Genomic DNA, 25981 nt, shown 5'->3' with positions numbered 1-25981 from the left:
CCAGCAACTTCTTTCCGGTGAGTCAAAAGCTGGGAAGGCAACGTGGCAGAGGTTTGGTGTGGCCAGTTGTCCACTTTTTCCCACTGGCCTCATTTTCTTGAAAGCCATGAGTATGGCCCACTGGTCGACCCGTCGAGATGCAATCCCTTGTGCAGTGAAGACCACTGCTTTAGCTCCTCGGAAATGTCGAGATGACTGCGTTTCAGGTCCCAGAAATCTGGAGGGACCGGCGGACCACCATTAAGCTCCACCACGGCTCCGCGCAGGACAATGTCGAGCCGTCGCGCAAAACCCCATCGCCGCGCGCACATATTAATGGTGTGCATGATTGTGTCGAACGCTATGTCTGTCGGTTCAGACAGTTGCATGCACATGACAAGCTTGAAGCGGGCTGCCACAAAGAAAAAATGAGCGAGTAGTGGTGTATTGAGCTCCGCATCGGCGTCGCTTATACTGCGAACGAGTGTGACCATGTTCTCGTTGCAGACCTTTACGCACCGCTGCAATGGGACATCCGGCGTTGTGGCATGGAAATCGACCAGACCTTGATATATCATCACTGTTGTGGCATAGACCAGTGTCTCGGTGTGCACAAGATTCGGATCGAAATCTACGAGACCATTCTCAAGGATGGTGTAGCGCGTCCGCGGTTGGCCGTGGACATAGCTCATGAGATTCTGATACATCTCATCGCACTTGATAAGCGTGTTCTCATCCACCGTCTGGACTTGCATCTGACTTCGCTCATAGAGGAATTGGTGAACGGGCTGTAGGCCGATGGCCGCCAGGTGCACATGCGCCCGGTACGAGTCTCGAAGGTAGGGCGTACTGACATAGGCAATACTAGACAGGTGATCGACCAGAGCAGCTGAGGCATCTCGCCACGAAACCCCGAGCGTTGATACGGCGTCAAGCCCGAGCGTAGCCCATGCGACGGAAATCATATGTGCGTGTCCCCCACCGGACGTGTTCACCGGTGGAGGTCCCACCTGGCTTGGGCTCTCGCCTTGAATCTGGCTGAGGAGTTTCTTGAACAGGCCCAGGTGCTCACAGGTTCGCCGGCAGACCGAAAGGAGGCTGAACGTGCTCGCGATGTTGTCCGCGCCGTAGTCCATGAGACCCACGATGACAAGCGCTCTCACTGAGCCAAGTGAAGCATCGGAGAGGGCCTCGGTCAGCACCTGCGACCGAAGGTACTGCGAGAGCCGACGTCGCCCATGGTAACCCAAGCAGATGGCCTGTGTGGAATACGAGAGCTCCAGGGCGAGCACGGCACGCAGCTCGATGTCCTCGATATATTCGACAGGAGTGGGCAACGACGCGGCGGCGTCCATGATGTGTTCGTGGCTCAGGATCGGGCACCAAGGCTGGTTCTCCTTGAACCATGTTTCAGCCAGCGTGTACAAATAGGCGTTAGGAAGAGTCATGAGGTCTCTGACGGCCGCATCGGTTTCTGGATTTAAGCGTTGCCGCTTTGCTGGGGTCGGAGCTGTCCATACTGCCGGGCGCTGTGGTGGTGAAAACGAGGCAGGCGTATCTCCCGCAGGGGCAGCATGTACAGTGGACAGTGGTGACTGCAACGCCTGAGAAGAAGGTCTCGAAGTCTCCTCGCGCTTCAAGGACTCGATCTCACTTTCTAAGTGTTCTATCGACCAGGAGTTGTCAGTGACTGTGCCCCCACCGCGGTCGTATTACCATGCAAGTGCTCGTTGTAGATCACGCCAGAAACACTCACCAAGCCTGTTCTCTAGCTGCGAGACGTACCCCGCCCTCAAGCCACGCTTGTTCGGCTTAGGGACATACTGACAGTCTACCTTGGCCTTCAGACAGAATCCACAACTCGGCAGGGTCCGGTCGCACTTGGTCTTGCGTTGTCGGCAAAGAAAGCAGACGGTCGCGCTTCTCCCATCGCCACCAGACTCTTCCGAGGAATCGTCGTCCATATGTCGGCGTGTCATGGAGAATACACTGACAGATTCACGAGATGCTTGGGTGTAGCAGAGAAAAATCAAGACAGCAAGAAAAGGTAAACCTCATAAATCCCCTCGGCAGTGAGCCGGCGAGACATGGGCCGTCGCGGGGCAAGCTTCGCCGAATTATAACGACTCTTTCAGGCAAAGCTGCGCGGTGCAGACAGGCGGCCAGCGCAATGCATCTCCGCAGATGACGCTGCTAGTTCTCCAAGCAGAATGGAAATACATGCTCGAGTGCCATGTCACCTTCGAATACTACTGTTATAAAAGTCTTCCATCACTCACTCCAATGAGTATTCGAGGGGCAGCTGTACGACGTGCCCAAAGCCTGTTGTTTGCACTTTCGGATTGCCCAGAACGGCTGGCGGACCGTTCACTGCCTGGAGGAGCATTCACAGTCTACACGTAGCCAACGCCCTTCCAGCCGCAGAGGCTCCTCGGCCAACCCCAAGATGGCCACTGCCGAAATGAAGGCAAGTCCCCCCCTTCTCACCATCCCACAACAGAAGACTGACCCGCGCAGAACCCATCCATATACCTCTACGGGCCCGGCAAGGCCAAGATCGTGGACCACCCGACTCCGACTCTAGACGCACCGGAAGATGCCGGCCGCATCATCGTCCGCGTCGCCTTCGTCGGCGTCTGCGGCAGTGACGTCCACTTCTGGAACCACGGTGGGATCAACGGCAAGAATGTGTCGGAGTCGCAACCTCTCATCATGGGACACGAGGCGTCGGGCACGGTGCATGCCGTTGGCTCTGCTGTGCAGGATCTGAAGGTGGGCGATGAGGTTGCGATTGAACCGAGTGTAAGTTGAGACCTTTGCGGTGTGGTGGCTGCCACGAGCAACGCGTGTGGGGAGAGCATGCAACGCCATCGAAAAGGACACCGCCATCCCCAGCGCCATGTCGAGCAGCAGCATGTTGGCCCCATAAAAACCATCAGCTCAGAGCCCTATGAGCATAGCCAACGTGGCACTTTCCCCTCCTTTCCCACCCACTCATCTGACCTACGCTCAACGACCATTGCTAACAACCTCACCCTCCATCAGGACCCCTGCCGCTCCTGCCCCCACTGCAAGCGCGGAGCGTACCACCTCTGTCCGCACATGAAGTTCGGCGCCTGCCCGCCCGACACCCCCGGCTGTCTCACCCACTTCTACAAGATGCCCGCCGACTTCGCCTACCCGCTGCCGCCCTCTATCTCGCTGCGCGAGGGCGCCCTCACAGAACCGCTGGCCGTCGGCGCACACGCGGTGCGTGGCGTGAACGTCCGGCCGGGCCAGAGCGTGGTGGTCATGGGCGCGGGCACGGTGGGCGTGTGCGCCGCGGTGGTGGCGCGCTGGTTCGGCGCCACGAACGTCGTGTGCATGGATCTGCAGGCGGGGAAGCTGGAGGGCGCGAGGGCGGTGCTTGGTGGTGCGGACGGGTTTGAGACGCTCATGCCACGGCAAGGCGAGGCGCCGATGGAGCTGGCGGCGAGGATCGTGCGGGAGTGCGGGCTGGGCGAGGGCGCGGACGCCGTGGTCGAGGCGACGGGCGCCGAGAGCTGTGTGCAGACGGGAGTGTATGTGTTGAGGAAGGGGGGTCAGTATATCCAGACGGGGCTGGGCAAGGTCATGATCCAGTTCCCGATCGTGGATGTCAGCGAGAAGGAGTTGCACTTTCACGGCGCTTTCAGGTATGGTCCCGAGGACTTTGCTGTGGCGTTGGATGTGTTGCGGAGTGGGAGGTGGGAGGTGGCGAAATTGATCACCAAGGTTTGGGAGTTTGAGAACACGACCGAGGCATGGGAGGCGACCAAACGAGGAGAAGGGGTGAAGAATATGATCCGCGTTGGTGGTAAAGAAGAAGCCGGAGTGGGTACGAATGGTGTTGCTCGTAGTACTTGAGCTTAGCAGGGCCAGGAGGCGTGTATGTAGGGTGCTCATCCACTAGAATTCGACGAAACTGACAGGCGGGCGCTCCAAATTCACTACACCTCGTATCACACCAAAAAGCCTCTGCTGTGAGGAGGTGGGGAAGCCCGACTCGTCACTTTTGTCCAACTCTAGTGAGCTTTCACGAAATGTACTCTCAGTCGAACGGCGCAACGGTCTGCTGTCGACGCTTGTGCTGGTATATTGCATTCCTTCTCGGCGGACTGGGAGCCGAACTGTTGGGAAATTCTCGTGTCAGAGATTCGATGGCCTTGTACGGTATGTGACGATGTGTGATTACTCGGTATCCTCAGAGTGCAACTGCCATGCTGCTGTCATTCGGGAGCGAGCATTTCGTTTGACCTATACCCATATTATTACTAGATCTTCTCACCCCGGCTGTTTTTGGTTTTTTTTTTCGTCTTTGTGCTTCTCAAAAGGTCATGTGTTCAGGTATCGTGGCTCAGCGTGTCGTGACCTTCCAGGATCGGCAGCGTCTGTCGAATGGAGGATTGACGTAGCAGTGGCTATCAATTTCGCGGGCTGAATGGCTTTCTGTGAGGTCTGGACATGTTTTCACCCACCTCTCGGTGCTTCTTTATCGTCTGACGTAGGCGATGACCATCTACAGTCTGATAGAGGACACTTCCATGATGGGGGTGCAGCCACAATGCAACTTCTTGCTTGGCATTTAGCTATTTGCTCATGTTGGGTGTATATGCGGCTTTCAGCGACCTGTTCAACATTGCCACTCCTGATAGCGAGCGTAGATCACATCTGCAGGGTTAGATCCATGGCACGTCATCGTTCGTCGATACGCGATCCGGTCGCTAGGTCTTGCCTGGCCATCGAAGGCGGATCTGCACATCGGATGGGCTGGAAGTCAGCCGTGACGCATAGCACCTCCTCTCGACATCGTCTAGACTGCCTGAGAAGCATTTGGCGGGGTTGAAAGTCGGCAGATCCATTAACTTTGTGTGGTAACGACAGCAGTTAGGATCAACATATGGCTAAGAGCCAGCCTCTGACGTGCTGCGAGGGGGATTGAAGAGCTACATGTTCACGGTTGATATGAGTATCAATGCCGGCAGTGCTGCCTCTTCTCGACGGAAAGCGGTTCCGGCTACACAAGAAAGTTGCTGTATAGCGTATGTTGGCGGCAATTTGGAAGATAGATCTGGATGATCGGAGAGGACCGATGCCCTGTGAGGACAGCTTAGACTTTTGCTCGCCAAGCCTCTGCTGGTGCACACCTGCAACCATCGGCTGACAACCGAGCCGCGTGCAATCTGCAAGATGGTGTTAGAGTATAGCAGCGCCAAGATTGTGCCGGAGGTAAGGCAACACGTGGGTGGAGGCAGCTGCTTCTATACGTTGAAAAACGACGAACATGATTATTACCAAGAACACACGACTCTTGTCCCATTCAATAATGCCCTAAACTTACGGGCGCGGATTCGTTAGCTCACTGGTTTTGAGGTCGAGATTTCATACCCTTTGTCACATACCCACTTGCAGTAATGGTTCTTCGAGAGGTAGTCAGACCCTTGCTGATTACGGATCTCGGCATGGTTTTCACCTGCGGCCGGTTGAACGGGCTGGTCAGCATGTTGCTTCTGCGGCATCGCAAATAGTGCTCACGAGGGTGAAACGCAGAACAAAGCTGATGGCGTCTTGGTGGTCTGCATGAGAGGCCGGGAGTCTCTCGCGTGTCTCGTCAGCGTAAAACGAGGCAAACGGGCCCAGTTGCACCCAAATGAGGGTGGATCTGGAGTCTGCACGAGATCAAGTGTCGACGACCAGGACTGTAGTAGATCTTGGTCCCCGGAGTGCGTTCATACGTAGAAGTGCCCGCATGATGCCCGCTTGCACTCTCATACCGAATGATGCCCCACCGAATCGAATGCATCTCGATCACTTGAGGCGAAATGATGCATGTGGAATGAGAGTCGGAGTCGAGGTACATTGGCGTTCAAAGGTGGGTTCGTGTCGACCATCCGAGATGCCCAGGGAGCCGGTATCGAGGAGCGCTCCCGTATATGTAGCGCAGCACGCATGCTGGCATTCCTATTGGTCGGCGAAGCCAAGCTCAGCCAGTTGTCCATTGTGGCTCACCTTAACGCGAAGGCTTCGAGGCACTGAGAGATCAGTTGCCCAGCGGCCAAAAGAAAAAAAATCTGAACTGCGGACATCTTGGCATCGGGAGGAAGGACCAACTTGAGCTTGAGTGCGTGGGACGATGATACAGCTCATGTCAATTCAGTGTCGACGTGAGAATGGCCTGAGGTGAGGTTGACTTATAGCCAATCATGGGGGGCACGTGGCAGTATGAACGGCCCCCAAGAGGTAGCCCAAAAATCGTCTAGGTTCCCGCCCAGCCCGTACTACGGGCGGAAGACTTGGCGCCGAGCTGCGCTGACCCTGAGCTTCTCTGTCGCGCTCACCTCTCATAGCATGTTGCGGTCCGCCTTTCCTGCTTGCCCAGAGCGCTAAGACCGCCAGGCCCGGTCTTTCCCAAGCGCGCGGCGGACTCCAAAGAGACTCGGCGGCATTCCTTGACTCCTCAGATCCCTTGCCATCCACTATCTCAGGCGAGCCCTTGTCTTGCGTCCTTCTCGAATTTCTTTGCCTCTTGGAGACGCCGCAACTGGGTCCATGTCTGCCCACTGCTTTGTACTAGCGATGTCACGCTCAGGGTATCACCCGTCGCGATTCGCCCATCGCTTAGTGTATCCTAAATTCTGCTGTTGGAGCTCGAACGAACCGTGAGCCATGTCCCGTATAAAGTAGTACACCTGCGCCCTGGATCTAAATCTCCCTCCCTTCATCACCTTCACTACACCAACCACAGCCTTAGAGGCCCCCTTTCATTCACTTCAAGTGTTGACCTTCCATCAACCGCCATCATGGTCGAACGCGCCCTGCCCGAGTACGACTACATCTTTGCCTTTGGCTTGATCTTTGCCTTCCTTGACGCCTGGAACATCGGTGCCAATGATGTCGCCAACTCCTTCGCGACCTCCGTCTCCTCCAGGTCCCTGACCATGTTGCAAGCCATGGCCATTGCCACCGTCTGCGAGTTTGGTGGTGCTGTCCTTGCCGGAGCTCGTGTCTCTGGCACAATCAAAAACGGTATCATCTCTACCTCCGAGTACGAAAGCAACCCCTCGGTGCTCATGCTGGCCATGCTTTGCGCCCTGGTCGGTTCCTCGCTCTGGCTTACTCTCGCCACCAAGATTGGTCTGCCCGTGTCGACGACCCACTCCATTGTCGGTGGTATCATCGGTGTGGCTTTCGCCACCATTGGTGCAAATGGCGTGGACTGGTCTTGGGAAGGTGTCTCGCAAGTCTTCGCTGCCTGGGGCATTGCTCCCTGCATTGCTGGTGCTTTCGGTGCCATTGTCTTCCTCATCACCAAGTATGGTGTGCTCGAGCGCAAGAACCCTCTGATCTGTGGTTTCTGGATGATTCCTTTCTACTTCGGTGTCACCTCGGCCGTCCTCACCATGAGCATTGTCTGGAAGGGCGCTGCCTCTCTCAACCTTGATGACTGGGGCACAGCCCCCACTGTTGGTACCATCTTCGGTACTGCTGGTGGTGTCATCCTGCTGTACGCTCTCTTTCTTCTGCCCTATCTTTACCGGAAGCTCTACCTGGATGACTGGACTATCAAGTCATGGGAGGTCATCAAGGGTCCTATGCTGTGGTTCCGTGGCGACGTTCCTCCCATGCCTGAAGGTATGGAGAAGCAAATCGTCCAGGACTACTACCGTGGCCACACCGTCAAGAACGGTCACCCTGCCATCACCAACAACGTCCCTGCCACTAGCAACCCCGAAGACATCGAGAAGAACGCTGCTATCAACGCCTCGTCGGACAGTGATATTGTCGCCCCCGAGCATGCCAACGGTACTGCTCCCCTCACCGGCCAGGAACTCGCCAGGTCCAAGGCGTACGCTCAACCCTGGACTACCGCCGGCGGCTTCTTCGCTCGTGCCAAGTACTTCTTCTTCCGCGGTGTCAACCGTGACATTGTCGAGGAGCAGGGCATGGCTGGCCATGAGCCCAAGGGTTTCGCTGCTAAGATTCTCGCAAAGGATCTCTCCAAGGTGCACTGCCACGTTCCCGCCTACGACAACAAGACCGAGCATCTGTACTCCTTCCTTCAGGTCATGACCGCCGCCGTCGCTTCATTCGGTCACGGTGCCAACGATGTCTCGAACGGTGTCGGTCCCCTCGCTGCCATCTACCAGATCTGGAGGACTAACGAAGCTTCTTCCCGATCTGAAGTCCCCATCTGGGTCCTGGTCTATGGAGGTGCTGCTATCTCTATCGGTCTCTGGACTTACGGTTACAACATGATGCGTAACCTGGGTAACCGCCTCACCCTGCACTCTCCTTCCCGTGGTTTCTCCATGGAGTTGGGTGCTGCTCTTACCGTCGTTCTGGCTACCCGTCTTGCCCTGCCCACCTCCACCACTCAGTGCATCACTGGTGCCACCGTCGGTGTCGCCCTCTGCGCTGGAACCATCAAAGCTGTCAACGTATGTCTCCCTTTCACTGCTGCTCGAGACATAACTAACATTTCTCTAGTGGAGAATGATTACCTGGATCTACATGGGCTGGTTCATCACCCTCCCAGTCACCGGTATCATCTCCGGCTGCACCATGGCCATCATCATCAACGCCCCGAGATGGGGCCTGCAGCCTGGCCAGTAAATGTCTCACGACACGGAAACGGTCAGATGTCTACGTATCTCTCATAGACGGCGCTTCTGCCACGTTACGACGGGCGGACTTTGTACGTTTCAGCGTGTGCAGAAAGGGAAGCATATCTGCGTAGTTGTCATGTAATGCCCCAATTACAAAATCTTTCGTTGAGCGGACATTCTTGGATGTTATCTTGTTCATGACAGTCAGATCGAGATGCGGGATATGCGACTAGCAACGATAGAGCACGACAACTAATTCCTCGGAACTCCCGCCAACGCCAGGCTTTGACTTCGCCTGTCATAAATGAATTTGGTGGCCGGGATCACGAGCCACGAATCCGTACCAACAGAAGCGAGTCTGCATATGCAGCCGACAGCCATCGTACCACCTCGCCCACGCCGATCCACCACCCGAAGGCCCCCCTCACATTCGTGTGTCCAATGCCACTCCACAAGCGAGAAACTACTGTATGTCCCACACGAGATCACTCGCCACCAATTCGGAAACCACCTCGCATCGCCACGCCCATCGGCTGCCGGCCGAAGTAGGCGAGTGCCACGAGAATCCCCATCGCTAAAAAGCGAGTGTAACGCAAATCAACCGCTTGTCGTCGTACCCTATGAGGAGGGCCGCCTGTAAAAATGAGAGGATTAGTTAGTCTTGGGTCTCACCGGATGCCCGGCTTGGGTGCCATAGGTGCCAGTCTGGGCATATCAAGCATTGCGGCAAGACGGGGGGAGAGTCGAGCCAACGGGAACGCACGATCGGCACATGTGCTCAAAGGCTGCACTACGAGGCGAAAGCGGTGCCAAGAAGGGAATCGAGGGCTATGAGTGGACGGGCATAGGCATGGACAAATAGAGAGTACTTGGAGACCTGCCGTGGAGTAGTAGCTGATATCAAAGTGCCGCTCCTGCTGCGACATGCCTCTTATCGTGTCCCCTGAACTTCGCAAAGTCGTCTTTCCGAACGTGGAGTGATCCGTACCTCACTGCCACTATCATGTCACAGTGAACAGAGGCAGTCCTCACACGGCCGAACACACAGACTCATGAGACAGTCGACCTCAGATCCCATCGATTCTTTCGATGAGCTCCGACCTCATTTATTTAGTATTTTGTCCTGTTTCACACGACGACATTTGTGACTCGAATCATCGCCATGAAAAGACCAGACTCAACAAGCATTTATCCTATTTGCCAAGACTAGCTTGCACGAGAAACACACGGCCAGCACGTATGAAGCACATATCCACGCGTCCGAAAATCAACGTGACCCAAACAACCTTGCATCAGCTACAATACTTCTCACATTCAGGACCCTGGAAGTAAAGCTGAGCGCTAACACGGTGTACCAACCTTTGATGACCAATTTGCACGAAGCGAATGTGCAAGGCGTGCAGGCACCCCCAGATCACATCGAGACCTCGCAGACATTGTGCTCAAGAACTCGCCACGGTTACGGAGATGCTTTGCACGACATGTCGAGACATAGTCCGCGGGCGGTGGAGCGATTCCAACACCACAGGTCGCAGAGCCACGGCGAAACCCCGGCATTGACGCTCCAAAGTTCTGCGTCTTTCCCGAAGCGGGAATGTGGCTGAACTGATGCTGCCTGATCGCCTTGCGCTGACGAAGTAGTTCCTGTTACTGCAGTTGCCTTACTGGCCCCCTTGACGGAGCCAGGCTGGACTTGCTATTCGAAATGTGCTTTTGACCTGTCTATCTCAGCCGGATTGCAGCTCATCGGCCAACTTCGACCAGCTCTCAAACAATGGCATCGCGTCGATGTTGGTGTTTAAGGCCGCACTTCGTTGATACGCCAACAGCGCCGCCACCATCGGCACTCGGTAAGTGCCTGTATGTTGCTTCCCGAAAGTTTGACCTGGAGACATGGCTGTCGGGTCCACGGCAAACCTTGTAGGGTCGGTATAGGTCTCATGAGACAGTAAAGCCCGAAGTGACTGGACGAGTCGAAGAAAAACTGAAGACAATGGTCCTCGATCATACTCCCATCCTTTCATTGACCATTGACATCCCCAAGCTCACTTATTAGGGTTGGCAACACAGCGCAAAGCCAGCTCCATTGCCTGTGTCTCGGACGATGCAGAAGCCGCTCAGGCAGTCCTGGCAAGAATCAGTACCTGGCACGAAGGTTGTATTATGGGGAGGGTACTGACGCAGTCGTCGATACAGCCTAATCCATTTGGGGGTAATTGCGAAGGCCACCTTGGCGTCACATCATGTCCCGCCCGGCCTCTCAACACCTCGCTCTCTATCGCGCAGCTCAGCAAGAACCATCAACGCGCCCATCCACGACCCACACCTTGGCCTCGCCATATCTCAAAGCTGACAGATACAGTATATAGGGTCCGCGCCTAGAGAACCCACTCGCACTTCCCACTCAACCCAGCTAGGCAGCTAGGTACGAGATAGCCGAGCGTCTATCACGTCTTGGCTTCCATACCAAGCCTTTTCCCCCTCAGGGGTGCAAAGTGCAAACTCCGCCTGGCCCCCCGGCGATCCCCAGTGAGGGGCTGGTATCAGCGATCTACGTCGTCCAGAGGCGCTGATCTGGCGGGGTTTTTCCAGTCAGGCTCGGTGCGCGTCAAAAATCCCAGGCAGTGAATAATTCTGGGCATGATTTCGGGGGGTTGCGTAGTACTGAGTTCACACCTGCAGATAACCCCCAAACACATATATAGGGGGGGGGGGGGGGGCATTGTCCAGCCACGCAGATGGAGAACTGAACTGCACAGCGCGACGCGGCTAACGCGACAGGTTTCTTCCGCGGGTGTTTCCGATCCCCAGAAAGAAAAAAAAAAGGACGAAAAACGTCGCCCACGGACACGAAAAACCACAAAAGGCACGAAAGCACGAACGACGTCAATGCACGGCCACAGCACTGCAGCAGTGTTTGTTTCTGCGTATCGCGTGGTTGCGACTGTTACACTGTGAGTGAGACCAGACAGAGGCAGAGGCCAGAGGCAATGAAAACGTAAGTTATTTCATAATAATCAATGCGAAACTAGGAATCGATTCGACGTCTCCATACAGCACAGCACATCTTCACCCTAGACTATGTACATCGTATGCTCGATAGTCCCCCACGAAAAATCAAGATCGGACCTGTCCCGGCGTACTGGAACCCAATTCTCAGGATGTGCCGGGGTGCCTATCCGTCAATCCTCTTCTTCGTCATCGTCGTCGTTGTCCAGACCAAAAAGCAGGGCGTCAGAATCATCTGGGTCGGCTCCTGAGTAGCCTAGCATTCCGAATGGCACGACCTCCTGACGCGTGGCGTGGTTCAGAGTCCTAAGATCCTGATCCAAATGTAACGTGGAATACACTCCGTTCCGGCCATCATTGTACCGACGTACCAAAACCCGCCCTGCGAAAGGGTCCGCCGTCCAGAAGTAAAAGAGGAAAAGAAAAATGTGAACGAGAATCGGTGTATGAACGCTCAAGCGATTCCGGTCACAATAGAATAAGAAAATACTGAATAGAGAGTCATAGGTCGTTTATGATAGGAGATAGATCGCTTCGTTTCGGATTTCCAACTTCTCGAATCTCTGATCGATCTGGAAGCTTGCATATATCAGAGACATCTATGAAGAGATGATGTAGGTTGCAGTGCCAGAATTGACAGCGACCTGCGAAGGATTAGTACCGAGGCAATGCAACGCGAACGGGAATACTTACTGTGCAACCGTCGTCGTTAGGGCCAGTGGCGCCGTAGAATTTGCCATTCTCGTAGTAGCACTTGTCGGAAAGATCGCCCTTGAGCTCAACGCGACCTTGGTACTTCTGCAGAGTGGTAGGCTTGTTCTGGAAGATGGACAGCCATGTCTTCCCTCCTTTGTAGCCAACCCCAAAATTGATTGGAGCCCAGTTGCCAATCGGTTGGCTGCCATCTCCCCACTGGCAAGCCTTCTCGGGGCCAACGCCGATCGGGTTGAGGTAGTATTGAGCTGAGGTGTCCTTACCCTGCCACTTATAGCCAGTGTCGGCATTAGGGTTGTTGAGCGGCTGGCTCTGACCGGGCTGAAGAGCGACGGGGACAGTCTCGGCTTCGGTACCGGGGTAGTCCGTACGGCAGATGGACACAACTTGGCCGGCATTGTTCTGGGCCTGGACACCGCCCTGACCAGCCATACAGAGCTTGGATGATAGACCGGGATTGGTGAGCCTGAGCTTGCCTCCCGAGCACGAAAGACCGCCAACAGATTGGCCAGTTGCACCTTGCGTCTGAGGCCATTGAGTCTTGGTGTAGCCGGCAGGGCAAGCATAGGAGCACATGACGCCCTCGCGACAGTTGTCGCCAGAGAGTAGCGTATGAATGGTATGGATGGGGCCACCATTGTTACTACCGACATCCTGCAGGCCGATCCACCCATTCATCCCAAGGTAGCTCACAGGAAGGGCGCCATATTGCGATGGGAACGTGCCACAATCAAGCTGTCCATCTGGGAAGTCGGCATCGATGCCAGTAGCACCGGAGTCGGTCCACCCAGAGCCGCCAGAGCCACCAGAGCCAGCAGCGCCTCCATGGCCGCCACCAGCAGGGCCGCCGTAGAACTGGCCAGCTTCGGCGCCGGGACTTGCAGATGGGCTAGCGGAGGCCGGAGGAGCAGGGGCAGTGGGAGCTGCACTCGACGCAGCAGCGGCACAAATGGCGGCATCGGCTGGATTCTTCCACGTGAACTTGCCCGAGGCTACGCCGGCGCACGCAGCATCTTTAGCGATTTGAGTACCGGTGATCTCGTAAACGGTGGCTGTGGCGACCGCGTCGGTTACGGTTGGAAGATCGCGCTCATTGAGATCGTGCAGGTGACGGTGCTTGTGGAGGTGAGGACTCGCGGCGGCGGCGACCGCAGCTGCGGCGATGAGGTAGCGTTTCATCGGAGGTTTGTTGTTGATTGTTGTGGTAATGAACGTGGTAAGCTATCGAGCTATGAGTGTGTCGACAATGGCAGGTTCTATACACACGGCCAGCATGTCAGTCTATGGCGTTGTCCAGCAGCCGATAGTGATGGGGCCAAACCGTGAGAGCGAACGATGTGGGAAGCAGCGCAAAAGGTAGGTCTTCCCACCACAGGAGGCAAGGGAGGGGGTGCGTGCGTGCGACTGACCTGTTTGGAGACTCATATGACCACACTGAGGAATGCTGGGTGGTTGCTCGCGTTGGAATGAAGTATTTGGCCGGTGAAGCACTGGTTGGCCCGAAAGGAGCGAAGCTAAAAGGAGTGGAACGAGGGGAATCCCTCTTGAAACGAGTGTATGAGCCAACGGTAGCAGGTACAAAGCAATAGCAGGATAAGGCTACAAGTACAATGGACGACGATGATAAAGAGACAGTGGCAGGGGGACGAGGAGATCAAAGGGCTATCCTAGCGCCGGGCCCACCGCAATCTTAGCTGGAGCAGCCACGATCCGCGCCTAACCAACCGAGACTTTAGCGCCATCACTAGCCAATGCTTGGGCACAACCTAAACAAAGCCGTGGCGTGCGTCTCGAGCGACCTCTCGAGCGACCTCTCGAGCGACGAAGCCCTCGACGTAGCCGCGCAGTGTTGCTCCTTTGTTCTGTTTGCTGCTTCCGTCGTCGAATGCCTCGCTTCGGCTAGGTGATTGAAGTCGGCCGCTGCAGGACCTGTCACGCTTGGAAGCTTCCATCTTGGTCCTCTTGCATGCCCGGTTGTTGTAGACATGGATACGCATGATGGCCCGGCTAGAGAGGCACAGGTACAACAGAGTCTCGCCATGCGTAGGCCAAGCTGCAGAATCTGGCCATGGATAGCGCGCTCGGAGAAATCATCCATACCTACGGCACGTATGCACTTTCTTGTTGCCGGGCACGGGACTTTGAGAATGTCGGGCTGCTTGGCTTTGATTACCTAATGCGCGGTCATCGGCGTTGACTCTAGCAGTGAGCACATTGCATCGACAGACCTTGGTGCGTATTCAAGTTATACACATATGTTTGCAGAAGGTGTGAATTGTGTCCCGGTGCTTCGAGTAGTGCCTGATTTTAGTACTGAGGACGCCGCGAATCCTGGCGCTGCAGCGCGTCATGCGGCTTGCCGTTGGGGACCTTGAGCGGGAGACCGCTCAGTTCGGCCATCCGGTATCGTTTTTGACACCCTATCAACTGTTGTGTCGTGAGGCGACGCCAGCGCCATCTCTGAGTCGAGATTGCCTCGTGCAACCATCTTGGTGGCCCACTTGTGAGTCCATCATAGAGGCATGGATCTCCATGGTCGGTCGCAAAGAAGGCAGTCTCATCCAAGTCGCCGTCCTATCCGGTGAGTGCGCGTACAATTTAATAATGCTCTGGACGATCATTCGCACTCTCTCCACATGACCTACCTGCCTTGGACCTGTGTTAAGCGGTATTCTTCCTACCGGTGACCCCTGTCCAACCAAGCTTCGGTTGCACAAGCTTGAGACATGCTTGAATTGTGTGAGACTTGAGTTAAACGGGAAGGGCACCATGGCTCAAAGGTGATGATCGCCTCTCCCCTTGGAAGCTTGACGCGACTGCCATCTGCCCAAGGACCACTGTCTAAGCTAACGACCTCGTCCTTTACAATCATACGTATACATTGCAGGTGTCGTGCGCTCGAAATGCGAGACCCCTTGCCGCTCATTCCGCTCCATACGCGGCAGGAGTGGGCCATCATCAAACGCTTCATGTCGGAGCGACGAGAGGGCCACGCAAACATGTTTGAATTAAGCTTGAACGCGATTGCTGGTGCTTCTTTCTGTCCCCTGCCGTTCAGACCAATTAGATGCTCCATCACCATCAAATCTCCGGATATCACGTGAACTCGAACCTGAACTCGAACTTGAACCTCAGCTGCTCATTAACACGATTCACCATCTCTGCTGTTGGTAATACTAACTTGAGTGTATACCCGGCTAAGATCACACGTTCGTGTCACCTGGCTTTGGACGAGCAGTGATGTCCTTGGCGAACAGCATATTCTAGGTGAAGTGCATGCACAATCCGCAAATCTGCTCAACGGTAGCGATGCCGAGCCTTCCGATGATTGTGAAGCCCCTGCTACTTTACATGCTCGATTACGAGCCATCCCTCAGGGGCTTCGCATCCTCCACTTTTTCAATCTTCGAGGGCTGACATGACGCTCCCGGATCCGAGGACCGGCCGTACAATGCGAAGCGACGTGGCTTACAGGTTGCCTCCCGAAATGCCGGATCCATTCATGGACTGTGATCAGGCCTTGACTTCTCGGTGCTCAACTTCCATCGTCTTCTCATCACCGTCAACATCGGCCTCGATGCCCACGACCTTGATCGCTTGTTCCCTTGCCCTTTCGGACGACACACACTGGTACTTGTGGAACTGGCGCGTCGGCACGCGTTCCTGGAACAGCTCATCGATCTCCTCGAGCGTACGGTTCCGCATTTCTGGTAGGAAAAACCAGAGGAAGACTGACCCAAGGATTAGCCCGATCATTAGTGAGATCGGGACCAGACTTACTGAAGGTGACCGCATTGCTGCCGCCCCAGACGTACCCAATCTTGCCGCCCCAATCAAGCTCAGTCGAGTTGATGAAGTACGGCATCGTAAATGCTGTGAGCCCTACATACTAGTCAGCATGCCTGTCCGGCAACGACCTCCGCAATCGGAAAACTCACAGGCGAAGACCATGTTGACCGCAGTGGCTGTTCCTACTGAGATGACGCGCAGCCTCGAGCTCACCAATTCATTGGCGACCGGGTAACTCTGTGCACCCGAGAAACCGTTATAGAAGAAGTGATAACACATCGCGCAGCCAATGATAACTCTTCCAGCAACTTCCGTCTTGGGAGCAATCGACTCGGCAATCCCCATTCCAAAGAAGAAAGCTGCCGACGTGCCATGGCCTATCAGCATCATGGTGCGGCGCCCGAGCCACTTATATGACAAATACATGCCCAAAGCGACACCGACCAGACCCATGAGAGACTTGAGAACCGTGGCGAGGAAAGGCCGGCCGACGCCAGCCTGCTGGAAAAAGAACGTCTGGACAAGTCAATGTTCTGCATAATTCAGTAGAGAAGGGGTCGACGCACGCCGTAGGCTACAATCAGCGATATCCCCGAGGACGAGTGGGACAGCACGACTGCCCAGCAAAGGAACGTTCTGCGGCGGTCGGTGCCTTTGAACATATCTGAGACGGACGACGAGGATGCCAGCTCCTGCTCTCGCTCGATGCCCTGCTTCATCTCCTGAAACTCCTCTTCCAAGAGCTCCGGGTGGTCCTTGAACGAGTTCCCGCGCAGGGTCGCCAGCGCGCGACGAGCTTCTTCGGTCTTGCCATGCACGAGGAGGAATCGCGGCGATTCGGGGACGAAGATCATCAGAATACTCAGGGTGACGGGGATGATGAACAGGCTCGCCAGCGGGATCTGGTAGCAAAGCTTGTTGTCATACTCCTTGGAAAATTGGTTGGCGATGGCACCCATCATGCTTCCTGCGGTCATGTCAGATCCATTCCCGCCCTCAGTGGCAAAGCTGACGGAAGGGCGGATTCACGAACCTATGCTGACCCAAATACCAAACAGCGAGACAATCGCGCCACGAAGGTGACTCGGGCTCACCTCGGCCGTGTAGATGTTGGCGAACGTGATGAAGAATCCATTGGACATGCCGATCAACAGTCTGCCGAAATACAGTCCCACGAGCGTGGTGGTCCCCACTTGCGTGCCCGCGGCGACGAACGAGACCAGGCTGGCGGCCCAGATGGCGGGTTTCCGTCCGAAATATCGCCCAAACAGGTGAGTCAGCAGCACACCGATGATGGTGCCCACCTGCAGGAAAGAGCTGATGAGCTGCTGCGGCACTGTCTCAATATTCCAGCCGGTACGCGTCGTGGGATCCTCATAGCCATAGACCTTGAGGAAGCCGACCATGGCCTGAAATCCGGCAACGGTGGCGGTGTCGTACCCATACTGGCAATTGGCGAGAGACATGGCGATGCAGATAAGGATGCATTTCCAGTTGGAGGCGACCGAGGTCTCCCGGGCCTTGCGGTGGTTGGGCTGGGGTGGATCGGTGGACATTGTGAATGAAAGCCTTTGGGTATGCAGATGAAACTCCTCCAGAACAGCGGACGGTGGGTGCGGGAATCACTGCTTATACCCACGACCGCAGGCAGTTGGGTAAGAGGAGAGGAAGAAGAAGAAGAAGAACAAACAAACAACAGCCGGGCTGTCTGGGAAAAAGTGGGAAGGGTACTTGTTCTCTCCTCCTACCGTCGCCCTTGGAACCTCCACAAGCCAAGATACAACATCGTGGAGAGTAGGTTTGGGGTAAGCCAGCCCGCAGCCAGGCCGAGCTTTTGTGGGAAAGGAAGTGGGAAAACAACAAGACGCTATCTGCAACCGTTCAAGTACCTGGTCAGGGACTTATGCCCAAGTCTCACAAGCTCTGCCCTGATCGCCTTATCCGACAGGCCAAGTTCGTCCTTAGCGTACCCGCAGGATCGTCCGCCAAGTTGTGGGTCAAGAAGGGGGGGGAGAGGGAGAGGGCGGGATGTTGCCGATACTTGGAGTACCGGAGTGTGGAGGTGCCAAGTTTTGCGGGGCTGGTTTCTCCACTGTTCAGAGAATGTCCGTGAGGGAGTTATACTGTAGGCGGCTGTGTGGACGGAGGTAATCATGGGACGGTATGGTCCGAGTTGGAGAGAGAAGCCGGATAAAAGGTGAGTCGGGGGTGATGTGGTGGTGGGTGCAAATAGAGTTTCACCTCGGAGGATGAGGCTGTGTCTCCAGGAGATGAGGAGATGAGGCTGCTGCTACTTACCTACCGCCATCTAGGTGGTATATCTGCTGCGGCAAATGCGCACTATCATATGTGCCTAAGACTAGACAATCTCGGAGCATATCTATCTGGTGTCTCGTGAGATATCGTAATCCAGCTGGGAGACTTTCGTCCATTCGTGCTTCACAAGCATTTGTCAGATGAAGCCTGGTGAGCTACGCTGACTTGCACGTTCAGTCTGGGGTGCCAAAACAGTAATGGGTGTGAGTCTCAGCCGTTTGGGGTATCAGATCAGGACTGAACAGCATCGAGGAGGGACACGCTACAAGGAGAGTGGACGCAGGGGAGCTCTCGGGCTGACATTTTGGGGCACGCCAAAACCCTCCTCTGAGGAGGCACGAGTATCTCAGGAGGATTTATAGTAGTAACAGAAAGGCAAAGCTTTCACAGGTTCTATTGTCATATGTGACTTCAGGCGATCTTCAGCAAACCCACTGCAGCCATTTCCGAAGCTCCTGCTCTGTCCATCGAAAACCCCACTCCGCGCATATTGCAGATACGTCGGATCGTGACGAGCAGCAAAGTTGCGACACGACCCGTCGCACATCACAGTGTTGGTCCAGAAGGTTTTAAAGCCTTGCTGCATGACCTGTTTGCTGGTGCGCAGGAGGCGATATTGCGTGGGCTGCTGGGGCTGCAGCTTGCTGGGAGCGGTGATCGGGTGGTTCGCGGTGAAGACATACTCCCAGATCGCACTGGTGATTTCGGTGGGCAGCTTCTGCCATAGGCTAGCGAGAATTGGAGGGGTTTCTGCGCTGGACATGGTGTTCGATCTGTGCGAATGCTAGCGTATATTGGGGGGGGCCTCAAATGAAGATGGAGAGGCATCAGATACCGGAAGACCAATAGTCCTAGATAGCTTGACCGGCCTTTGACACAGTGACAATCCATCTTGCTTGGCACTCACTCGAGGCAGGTTTGTCTTGACAGGTGTTCACAAACAAGAATCCTCCTTTGTAGGCCACGGAGAGTTTGCCTTGTCACTGACGCGTCTCAACAGCGGGAGGATTCTGTCCCACGCACTGACTCGTCCTTAGTTGATAATGAGCCCGGTCAGAGCAGGTCGGTTTGAAGTTTTCATCGAGGCAGCGTGGTGGCAGGCAGGCGGGCAGGCAATAGGCTCCCAACAGTAACAGCGTCGCATGCACCGGAACGACAGTCAGGCTTGGTAGATGAAGTAGGCTCGTTTCCAAACCATGATGGTGAAACTCCCATGGTCGACAGGTAGTAGATTTAGCAATGCCATGCTTGTTTCGAGAATTAAAAAAAGGAACTCCAAGTCCAGTCTAGTCGGTATCACAAAATGGATTGAACCCACAGATCCAGCTTCAAATGGTAGTCTCAAGAGCATGCGCAAGGGAAGAGCTCATCAAGATAAGGGCACTGATATCAAGATATGGCATTGCATATATCGTAAAGTCGTCATTGGGCTTGTCGTCGTTCGCGACGACGAACATGCTGCGTGTCCATGTATGTGTACAGAAAAGCATTTGCGTGAATCCCAGCAATCCGATGCAATGCAACAGCCCCGCCCGTGGTCCATTATGAAATCCAAGCCATTACAGGAATGTGCAACAGCTACCGCGCCGTTGGATAGGATACAACTCGAAAGAAGGAACCAAAACATTTCACGGACCTACACCTCACTAGAGACTTGGTCGTACCACTTCTCGTGGGCGTTGAGGTCAACAGTCCTCACTCGCTCCATGACCCGCACAAGATCACCCGTCTCAGCAACCCACTCGGGCATACCGGCTCGAGCGAGCGTTTCGGCGGCTCCACTCATCACCCTGGCTTGGTCAGCAGCACTGCTGGCAGACAGTCTGGTGTAGACATGTTCCCGTACACTCTTGAGGAGGTAGGTAGCAATTTGCTCAGTGAAGAAATCGCCGCCATCCAGGGACAAATCAGCCGCATTCCAGCTACGTTGCTCCTGAATACAGATCTGACGATTTGCTTCAGCGTCAGCGGCATTGCGTGCCGCCGCAACTGCCGGTGGAAGCACTCGTTGAACAAAATTCAGCAGACCCGCCCGAACTGGCTCCGGCATGGTGCGTGATGTACCCATCAGTTGGACGACACGGGCCGCATCGGTGTTCAGTAGGTCAACGCTCATGAGGCGATTCTTGTCGGCAGTCCACAAAGCCTCACGGTTCCGCTGGAGCCGAAGTTTTGTAGTCAGCAAGATTGCGGAGAGCGCCACGATTTTGATTGCTTTAGCTCTGAGATTGAGGATCCTCAGGTAGTCAATACGTAATGTCTCGGGAAGCTGAGAATACCGCAGATGAGTATTCTGCAGCACGAGATCAGTCAGACCACGCGAGTAAATGGAATTGCCGCTCGGGGACGAAGTGTTCAACGAGGACTTCGCAGCTCGCCACCAGCGCGCTGTGTGCTCCAGGGTGTGTGCGTTGTTACCCAAGTCCCGCTCGAACATGGAATGCTCGTGCTCATGTCCATGTTCGAGTACCGACTTTGAGGCCATACGAAACTGAAAGTTGATATGGTCCAGGCTCATCAGATCAATAATGTTGATGAGAGCGAACAAGCGATCAATCGTGTCGGCACTCTTATCCTCAGCAAACTGTTTGATAATCTCATCACGGCCTGGTGAGCATAGCTGTGCGATAAGGCCTGCAAGAGTGTCGAAAAATGAATCATACGAGAACGCGCCATTGCGGCATTGCTGATCGATGAGTTTAGGGTCGAGGAAGCCATCAATGCGGTCGTAAAGCGGGTGCCGCTGACTGACGAGACTCATCAACTTCTCCCGTATTAACACAGCCATAGCATGCGTCCAGCTAGCCGCTGTCGGACCTGCATCATTTGCCATGCTGTCGCGCATGCTTCTGCTCAAGGCGTCTATGAAATGCTTCCTTGATTCCGTCCAAGGCTGCTGTTGCACCTCGAACGTGCCGTTGATCTGGATCTCATGTGCAATTTCGCGGTTGGTTGGCAAGACAGTCATGGTCTGGCCCAGCTGTGTGATGTAGGAAGCTGGTGCTGCATCAGTCCGCGACACTGGTCTGGGAGTGGCAGGTGGAGTCAAGGGTGTCGAGTCTATGCTGCCCGTCGACGGCGCAACTGAACGTGGCACATGATCCTCCCCACTGCGCTCTTTCTTCTCCAGAGACTTCTGCTTCCGGGCTTTTCTGACAGCCAATCTGATCTTGTTTAGTGCCTGTTCTGGTCCAGCGATCTTCTTCAGCCTGGCTAGGATCTTGACCTGTTCCTGCCTAATTGCAGTCAAGTAGTCTTCGCCAACGCGGCCGGCATGGTCATCTTTCGTCGACTGGATGATCAAGTCAAGGTTCACAAATGAGCCAATCATTACCTCAACCAAGACCGACACGTCTTTGCTCTTCCAGGCATGGAATGCAGAGGTGAAGTCATTGAAGGCGAAGGTGACCTCGTCCTGCTGTTCTTTAATGACCTTGCTCCCAGGAGCAGCATAGGATGTCATGCGAATATATGATTCGAATGGTTGTATGAGCGCTTTTGCCTTGCCCATGAGCTCCTGCTCTTGAGGCTGGCCGCCGCCATAGCTGAGAGCTTGCATGGGGTGAGACAAGACCAGGTAAGCGCTGAGGAAGACGCGAACTACTCCGCGATCACCGCTTGGTTCGTCTTCTGCCGTCAGAATGTCCAGATTTTTGAGGAGTTTCGCAGTCGCTTTCATCGTAGTTTGTTCCGAAATAAGGCGGGTCACCTCCTCAAAAGAAGCGTTGGCAAGGTGCGCAATGTTGACATTGAGCTCACAAAATTGAGAGATGATCTTCCTTGCCTGATACGCCCGGTAGGCCCGTTGAATGGTTTTCACGGCAATGGTTCGACTCATCTTCTGCAGAGCAACGGAATTGACCTTCTTTTCTTCAACTGCAGCCAAGGACGTTGTCCGGGGCCTCCTGACGGAATTCTGGTATAGGGTTTTCCTTCTTGCTGCTCCGGCGAACTTCTCTGCCAGCTCTTCTCGCAACCGAGCCTCCTCGGCAGCCTTCCTCTCTTTGTTCTCCTCTGCAATTCGCTTCGCTCTTCGGACCTCTTCCTCACACCTAGCAGCAATGTCGGCCAGCAGCTTCTCCCGCGCCGCTTGTGCGGCTGCAGCCCGCTCTTCGGTATGAGAAGTCCTGGGCGCGGCCTTTGCTGCAGCGGCTCTCAGACGTACTTGCTCGGCGTGAGCAGCTCTCTCAGCCAATCGCGCCTTTCGTGTCTCGATGATCGATGCTCGTCGTAGGTGCTGCGCAATATGAGTGCTCCGGGGGCCACCATGGCAAGAAAGGTTCGAATAATGGGAGTGCAATGAGGAGATCGAGCTGCGACGAGACGAGTTCGCGGAACCCCTACGACGAGAGCTCGTGCTCCGGTAGAATCGTGCAGCGACTCGAGGAGGAGGTGTAGCATCCTGGCCGTTTTCGTCCGCAAACAGCGCCATGTCTGCGTCTTCGTGGGGCGGGGTAGTTGGATTCATCGACATTGTCGCTGACTTGTCGGGACAATCAAGTAGAGATAAAGGGAATCGAAAGCGTGTTGTCCGGTGGTGAGGGTCGCGTCATAGGCCTCTCAGCCTCTCGTCACTCGATTCGAATGGGTAATGAGTTGCGCTTGTGTTGGGGCTGAAACGTTGGTCGTCTTGGAGGCTGAACGCGGATTTCAAAACAAAGGGCGCTCGGATGACAAAGTGAATCTAAGAAGAAAAGAACGTAGTCCGAACATTCGGGAACGACAGCGGGCGGGTGAAGAGGCGGCGACAGAAGAAAATGTGGTATGGCAGGCTCATTAGAAAGCGCTCAGAAGGAGATGGAAGTCAACCGTGCTGGCGACTAGTCAGGAAGACTGATGCTTGGAGTGGCTGGGGTCGAGTTCGGTTGTCTTACCGAACACAGCCATCCCTAAGCGATTCGGGGGGGCGTTCTGCCGCCTAATCGAAGATCTTTCCCGCCTATTCGACCTATCAACGAGTGGCGCGACAGCTTAGAATAGACTTTCAACGCTCCCTCCATCTTGGTGCAGCTGACAGATGGCTATCTCAACATCGACATCTCCCAGCCTCCTAGATTAAATCAATTGGTCGCACCTCATCGATTCTGCCCTCTTATCTACAGCTGCCCCTTTGCTGCAAGAGCACCAGCTTATTGCAAAGGTTGCCAGAGAAGCTAGTGCCGCATTCTTCCAGCCGTTTCTTTTCCCAAGCTCATCCCGTGACCCTCGCTCGCGCTGAGGCTTCGCAGGTTCAGCTTGCGATCGGTCCTGAAGAAGCATAATGGAGTTGTAATGCACAATTGCAAGAACCCAGACTGCAGCAGCAGCATACAGCTTGGAGCCAAGGGCCCCTTTTTTGAAGCGCAGTGCCGCAGTTGTATGACCATTGTGTATGACCATTGGGGGCGAGACTGCAATCCCAAGTCCGCGGGTCAACGCAAGCACAGCCAGCGGCTTCTGTCTCAGAATTGCCAACGGGAACTACCCCTCGCCGAATCATTCCAGCTGTTAATCCTCTGGTATGCGCTCAGGTTCGTCGTGGTGTTCAGTGACTTCCGATCTTCTGCGGTCTATAACTTGGACGTCACTGAGAGTAGAACAGCACCTGATCAAGCTGTGGTAACCATAATATCGTTGGTGGTTTCGACTGCAGGATGCCACCAGGGTCAATCGACAAGACTGGTCAATGCATGTGCAGTTGACACGCTGAACAGATCGCGGATTCCAAGGCTGCCTGAGACAGCCTGCCCCCAGGCCATAGATGCCTTGCCAAGACCTCCAAGGCAAACTTATCAGCCTTTTTTCTTGCCTCATAAATTTCCGCCTCTCCAATATCCTCTTCTATTTCGACAGATCTTGATCGACAACATGTTCCTGCTGGCAACCAACTCTTGACCGCGTCGGAATCTATCGCCGACATGCTGTCGAATACTACATGCCACATACACAAAGTGCGGCTGGTATAAAGCTCTAAAGAGGTACAGCTCAGGTGTGCTGGGTGTGAAGTGAAAGCCAGTGCCAAGCTCAGAGGTGTGACTCTCAGACTATTCACCACAACCTCAAACGTCATGCCCTTGAAGAGGCTGCGGAAAAGTGGCTGTATTTTCTGCAACTCTTGTGACCCAAACTCCCGCCATCGTCTGATGGTCTTCTAACTTCCGCCACAACCCCATCACGTCAGACGACTGCATCGCACCATGGCATATCCCGTCCGAGTGGAGGTCACTTTGGTTATCGAAGAGACCCTGCAGCCCGGCCAAACGGTGTTCGACCTCGCAAGTTCGGTCCAAGAGAGTTGGCAAGCCCAGGGTATGAATGTCGGCGACGTTCAAGTCCAGGACGGTCCCCGCAGCTTCTCGCTTAGCACCGGCATCGTCTCAGATGTCCAGCATACCCAGAAGTCAGCCAAGCCAAAGAATGTGAGCGAAGCTGGCGACGGTTCTGCAGCATACCGCACTTTCAACCTTCGAAGTGGTAAAAGAAGTGTCTCTTTGTCACCGGATGGAGCCAATGCCAACCCAATCGACGATGGTACTGGAGCGACTGGTACGCCGTCAAACATCGACGCCCATCTTCGAAATCCGAGGAAAGCAAAGAAAGCCGCCAGAAAAGCGGCGAGGCTAGCCCGTGCAACTGATGGGCACATTCTCACCAAAAAAGAGAAGAGAGCAATCGCACAGGATGGCTCGATAGACAGGAGGTTCAAGCACAACTTCGAAGGAATCGCGTTCGCCAAAACAGTGCAAAGTCAGTCATCGTTCCATCTCATCCAAAAAAGCATGGCAAAAGCTGACCAGATATGACCTTACAGAGAAAGGACTCACTGCAGCGCTTGCTAGTCAGAGCACCGGCGTGAGGAAGTCGCTCAACAAGCGCACTGCGCAGAGAGAAAAGCGAAGATGGGGTGCCGCCGAAGACCTCAACGAGGACAAGAAGCTGGAACTGCTGACCAAAGGTAAGTCTTGATTCCTTGAGCCGCACCACCCTGGGGTTCCGTATACTAAAACACTAATCCCAGAGCTTGAATCGGCCTTCGATGTCATCACGCCAGCTGCCGCCGAGAAGTCTGAGGGCGCTTCGAACAGTCAAGCCGAATCAGTGGCGAACATGTCGATGGAGCCCTCTGTGTCTGTGCCTAAGCCTGGTTCAGGAAATGGAGCCACCGCGAACGGACAGAAAGGAACGGGTGGGCCTGAAGCAGCCGACGCGCTCCTGAACACAGACATGTTCAACGAATCGACCACAGCTGGAATAGATCTAGTCAACATGATGTTCAGGGTCTTCGATGAGCAGATCTAGATGAGGTCAACGTGTTTTTCCACGTGTCGGATGAGCAGATCTAAATGGCTCCTGCTGATGGCTACGGCACGCATAAGGAGACTGCGCGAAGCAGTACCCATCCTCGTGGGAAGCTGTGGGCGATAGAAGTATTTGGAAGTCCGGGCTGGAGACCATGCTCTTCTAGCTAAATAGATAGCAGCACATCCGGTGCATGAAGACAGGCCCTGGAGCTCCACTAGAACAACACCTTCCGAGTATCTATGCTTTCTTTCGATTGCCTCCTCATGCCG

General features: G+C 54.8%; 7 protein-coding genes across 7 annotated transcripts; 3 read left to right on the top strand and 4 right to left on the bottom strand.

The window, feature by feature from the left end:
• Positions 1-89: 89 nt before the first annotated feature.
• Positions 90-1958, bottom strand: HMPREF1541_02819 (uncharacterized protein; the record flags this gene model as incomplete). The annotated part of the gene is made up of 2 exons (XM_008717174.1): positions 90-1645; positions 1736-1958. 2 exons carry the CDS (start codon positions 1956-1958, stop codon positions 90-92), a joined length of 1779 nt encoding a protein of 592 aa, XP_008715396.1.
• Positions 1959-2262: 304 nt separating this feature from the next.
• HMPREF1541_02818 (uncharacterized protein) lies at positions 2263-3864 on the top strand (the record flags this gene model as incomplete). Its single annotated transcript, XM_008717173.1, has 3 exons — positions 2263-2283; positions 2497-2781; positions 3025-3864. 3 exons carry the CDS (start codon positions 2263-2265, stop codon positions 3862-3864), a joined length of 1146 nt encoding a protein of 381 aa, XP_008715395.1.
• A 2933-nt stretch (positions 3865-6797) lies between these two features.
• On the top strand, positions 6798-8610 carry HMPREF1541_02817 (uncharacterized protein; the record flags this gene model as incomplete). Its single annotated transcript, XM_008717172.1, has 2 exons — positions 6798-8435; positions 8485-8610. 2 exons carry the CDS (start codon positions 6798-6800, stop codon positions 8608-8610), a joined length of 1764 nt encoding a protein of 587 aa, XP_008715394.1.
• Positions 8611-12211: 3601 nt separating this feature from the next.
• HMPREF1541_02816 (uncharacterized protein) lies at positions 12212-13505 on the bottom strand (the record flags this gene model as incomplete). The annotated part of the gene is made up of 2 exons (XM_008717171.1): positions 12212-12256; positions 12306-13505. The coding sequence occupies 2 exons, from the start codon at positions 13503-13505 to the stop codon at positions 12212-12214; spliced, it is 1245 nt and encodes a 414-aa protein (XP_008715393.1).
• A 2334-nt stretch (positions 13506-15839) lies between these two features.
• HMPREF1541_02815 (uncharacterized protein) lies at positions 15840-17671 on the bottom strand (the record flags this gene model as incomplete). Its single annotated transcript, XM_008717170.1, has 5 exons — positions 15840-16057; positions 16107-16208; positions 16265-16631; positions 16682-17082; positions 17149-17671. 5 exons carry the CDS (start codon positions 17669-17671, stop codon positions 15840-15842), a joined length of 1611 nt encoding a protein of 536 aa, XP_008715392.1.
• A 2396-nt stretch (positions 17672-20067) lies between these two features.
• Positions 20068-22905, bottom strand: HMPREF1541_02814 (uncharacterized protein; the record flags this gene model as incomplete). The annotated part of the gene is made up of 1 exon (XM_008717169.1): positions 20068-22905. The coding sequence occupies one exon, from the start codon at positions 22903-22905 to the stop codon at positions 20068-20070; it is 2838 nt and encodes a 945-aa protein (XP_008715391.1).
• A 1702-nt stretch (positions 22906-24607) lies between these two features.
• On the top strand, positions 24608-25709 carry HMPREF1541_02813 (uncharacterized protein; the record flags this gene model as incomplete). Its single annotated transcript, XM_008717168.1, has 3 exons — positions 24608-25157; positions 25222-25365; positions 25429-25709. The coding sequence occupies 3 exons, from the start codon at positions 24608-24610 to the stop codon at positions 25707-25709; spliced, it is 975 nt and encodes a 324-aa protein (XP_008715390.1).
• Positions 25710-25981: the final 272 nt, after the last annotated feature.

This window comes from Cyphellophora europaea (genome assembly GCF_000365145.1).
Source record: "Cyphellophora europaea CBS 101466 unplaced genomic scaffold supercont1.2, whole genome shotgun sequence".
NCBI classification, from domain to species: domain Eukaryota; kingdom Fungi; phylum Ascomycota; class Eurotiomycetes; order Chaetothyriales; family Cyphellophoraceae; genus Cyphellophora; species Cyphellophora europaea.
This window is presented reverse-complemented; position numbering and strand designations above follow the sequence as displayed.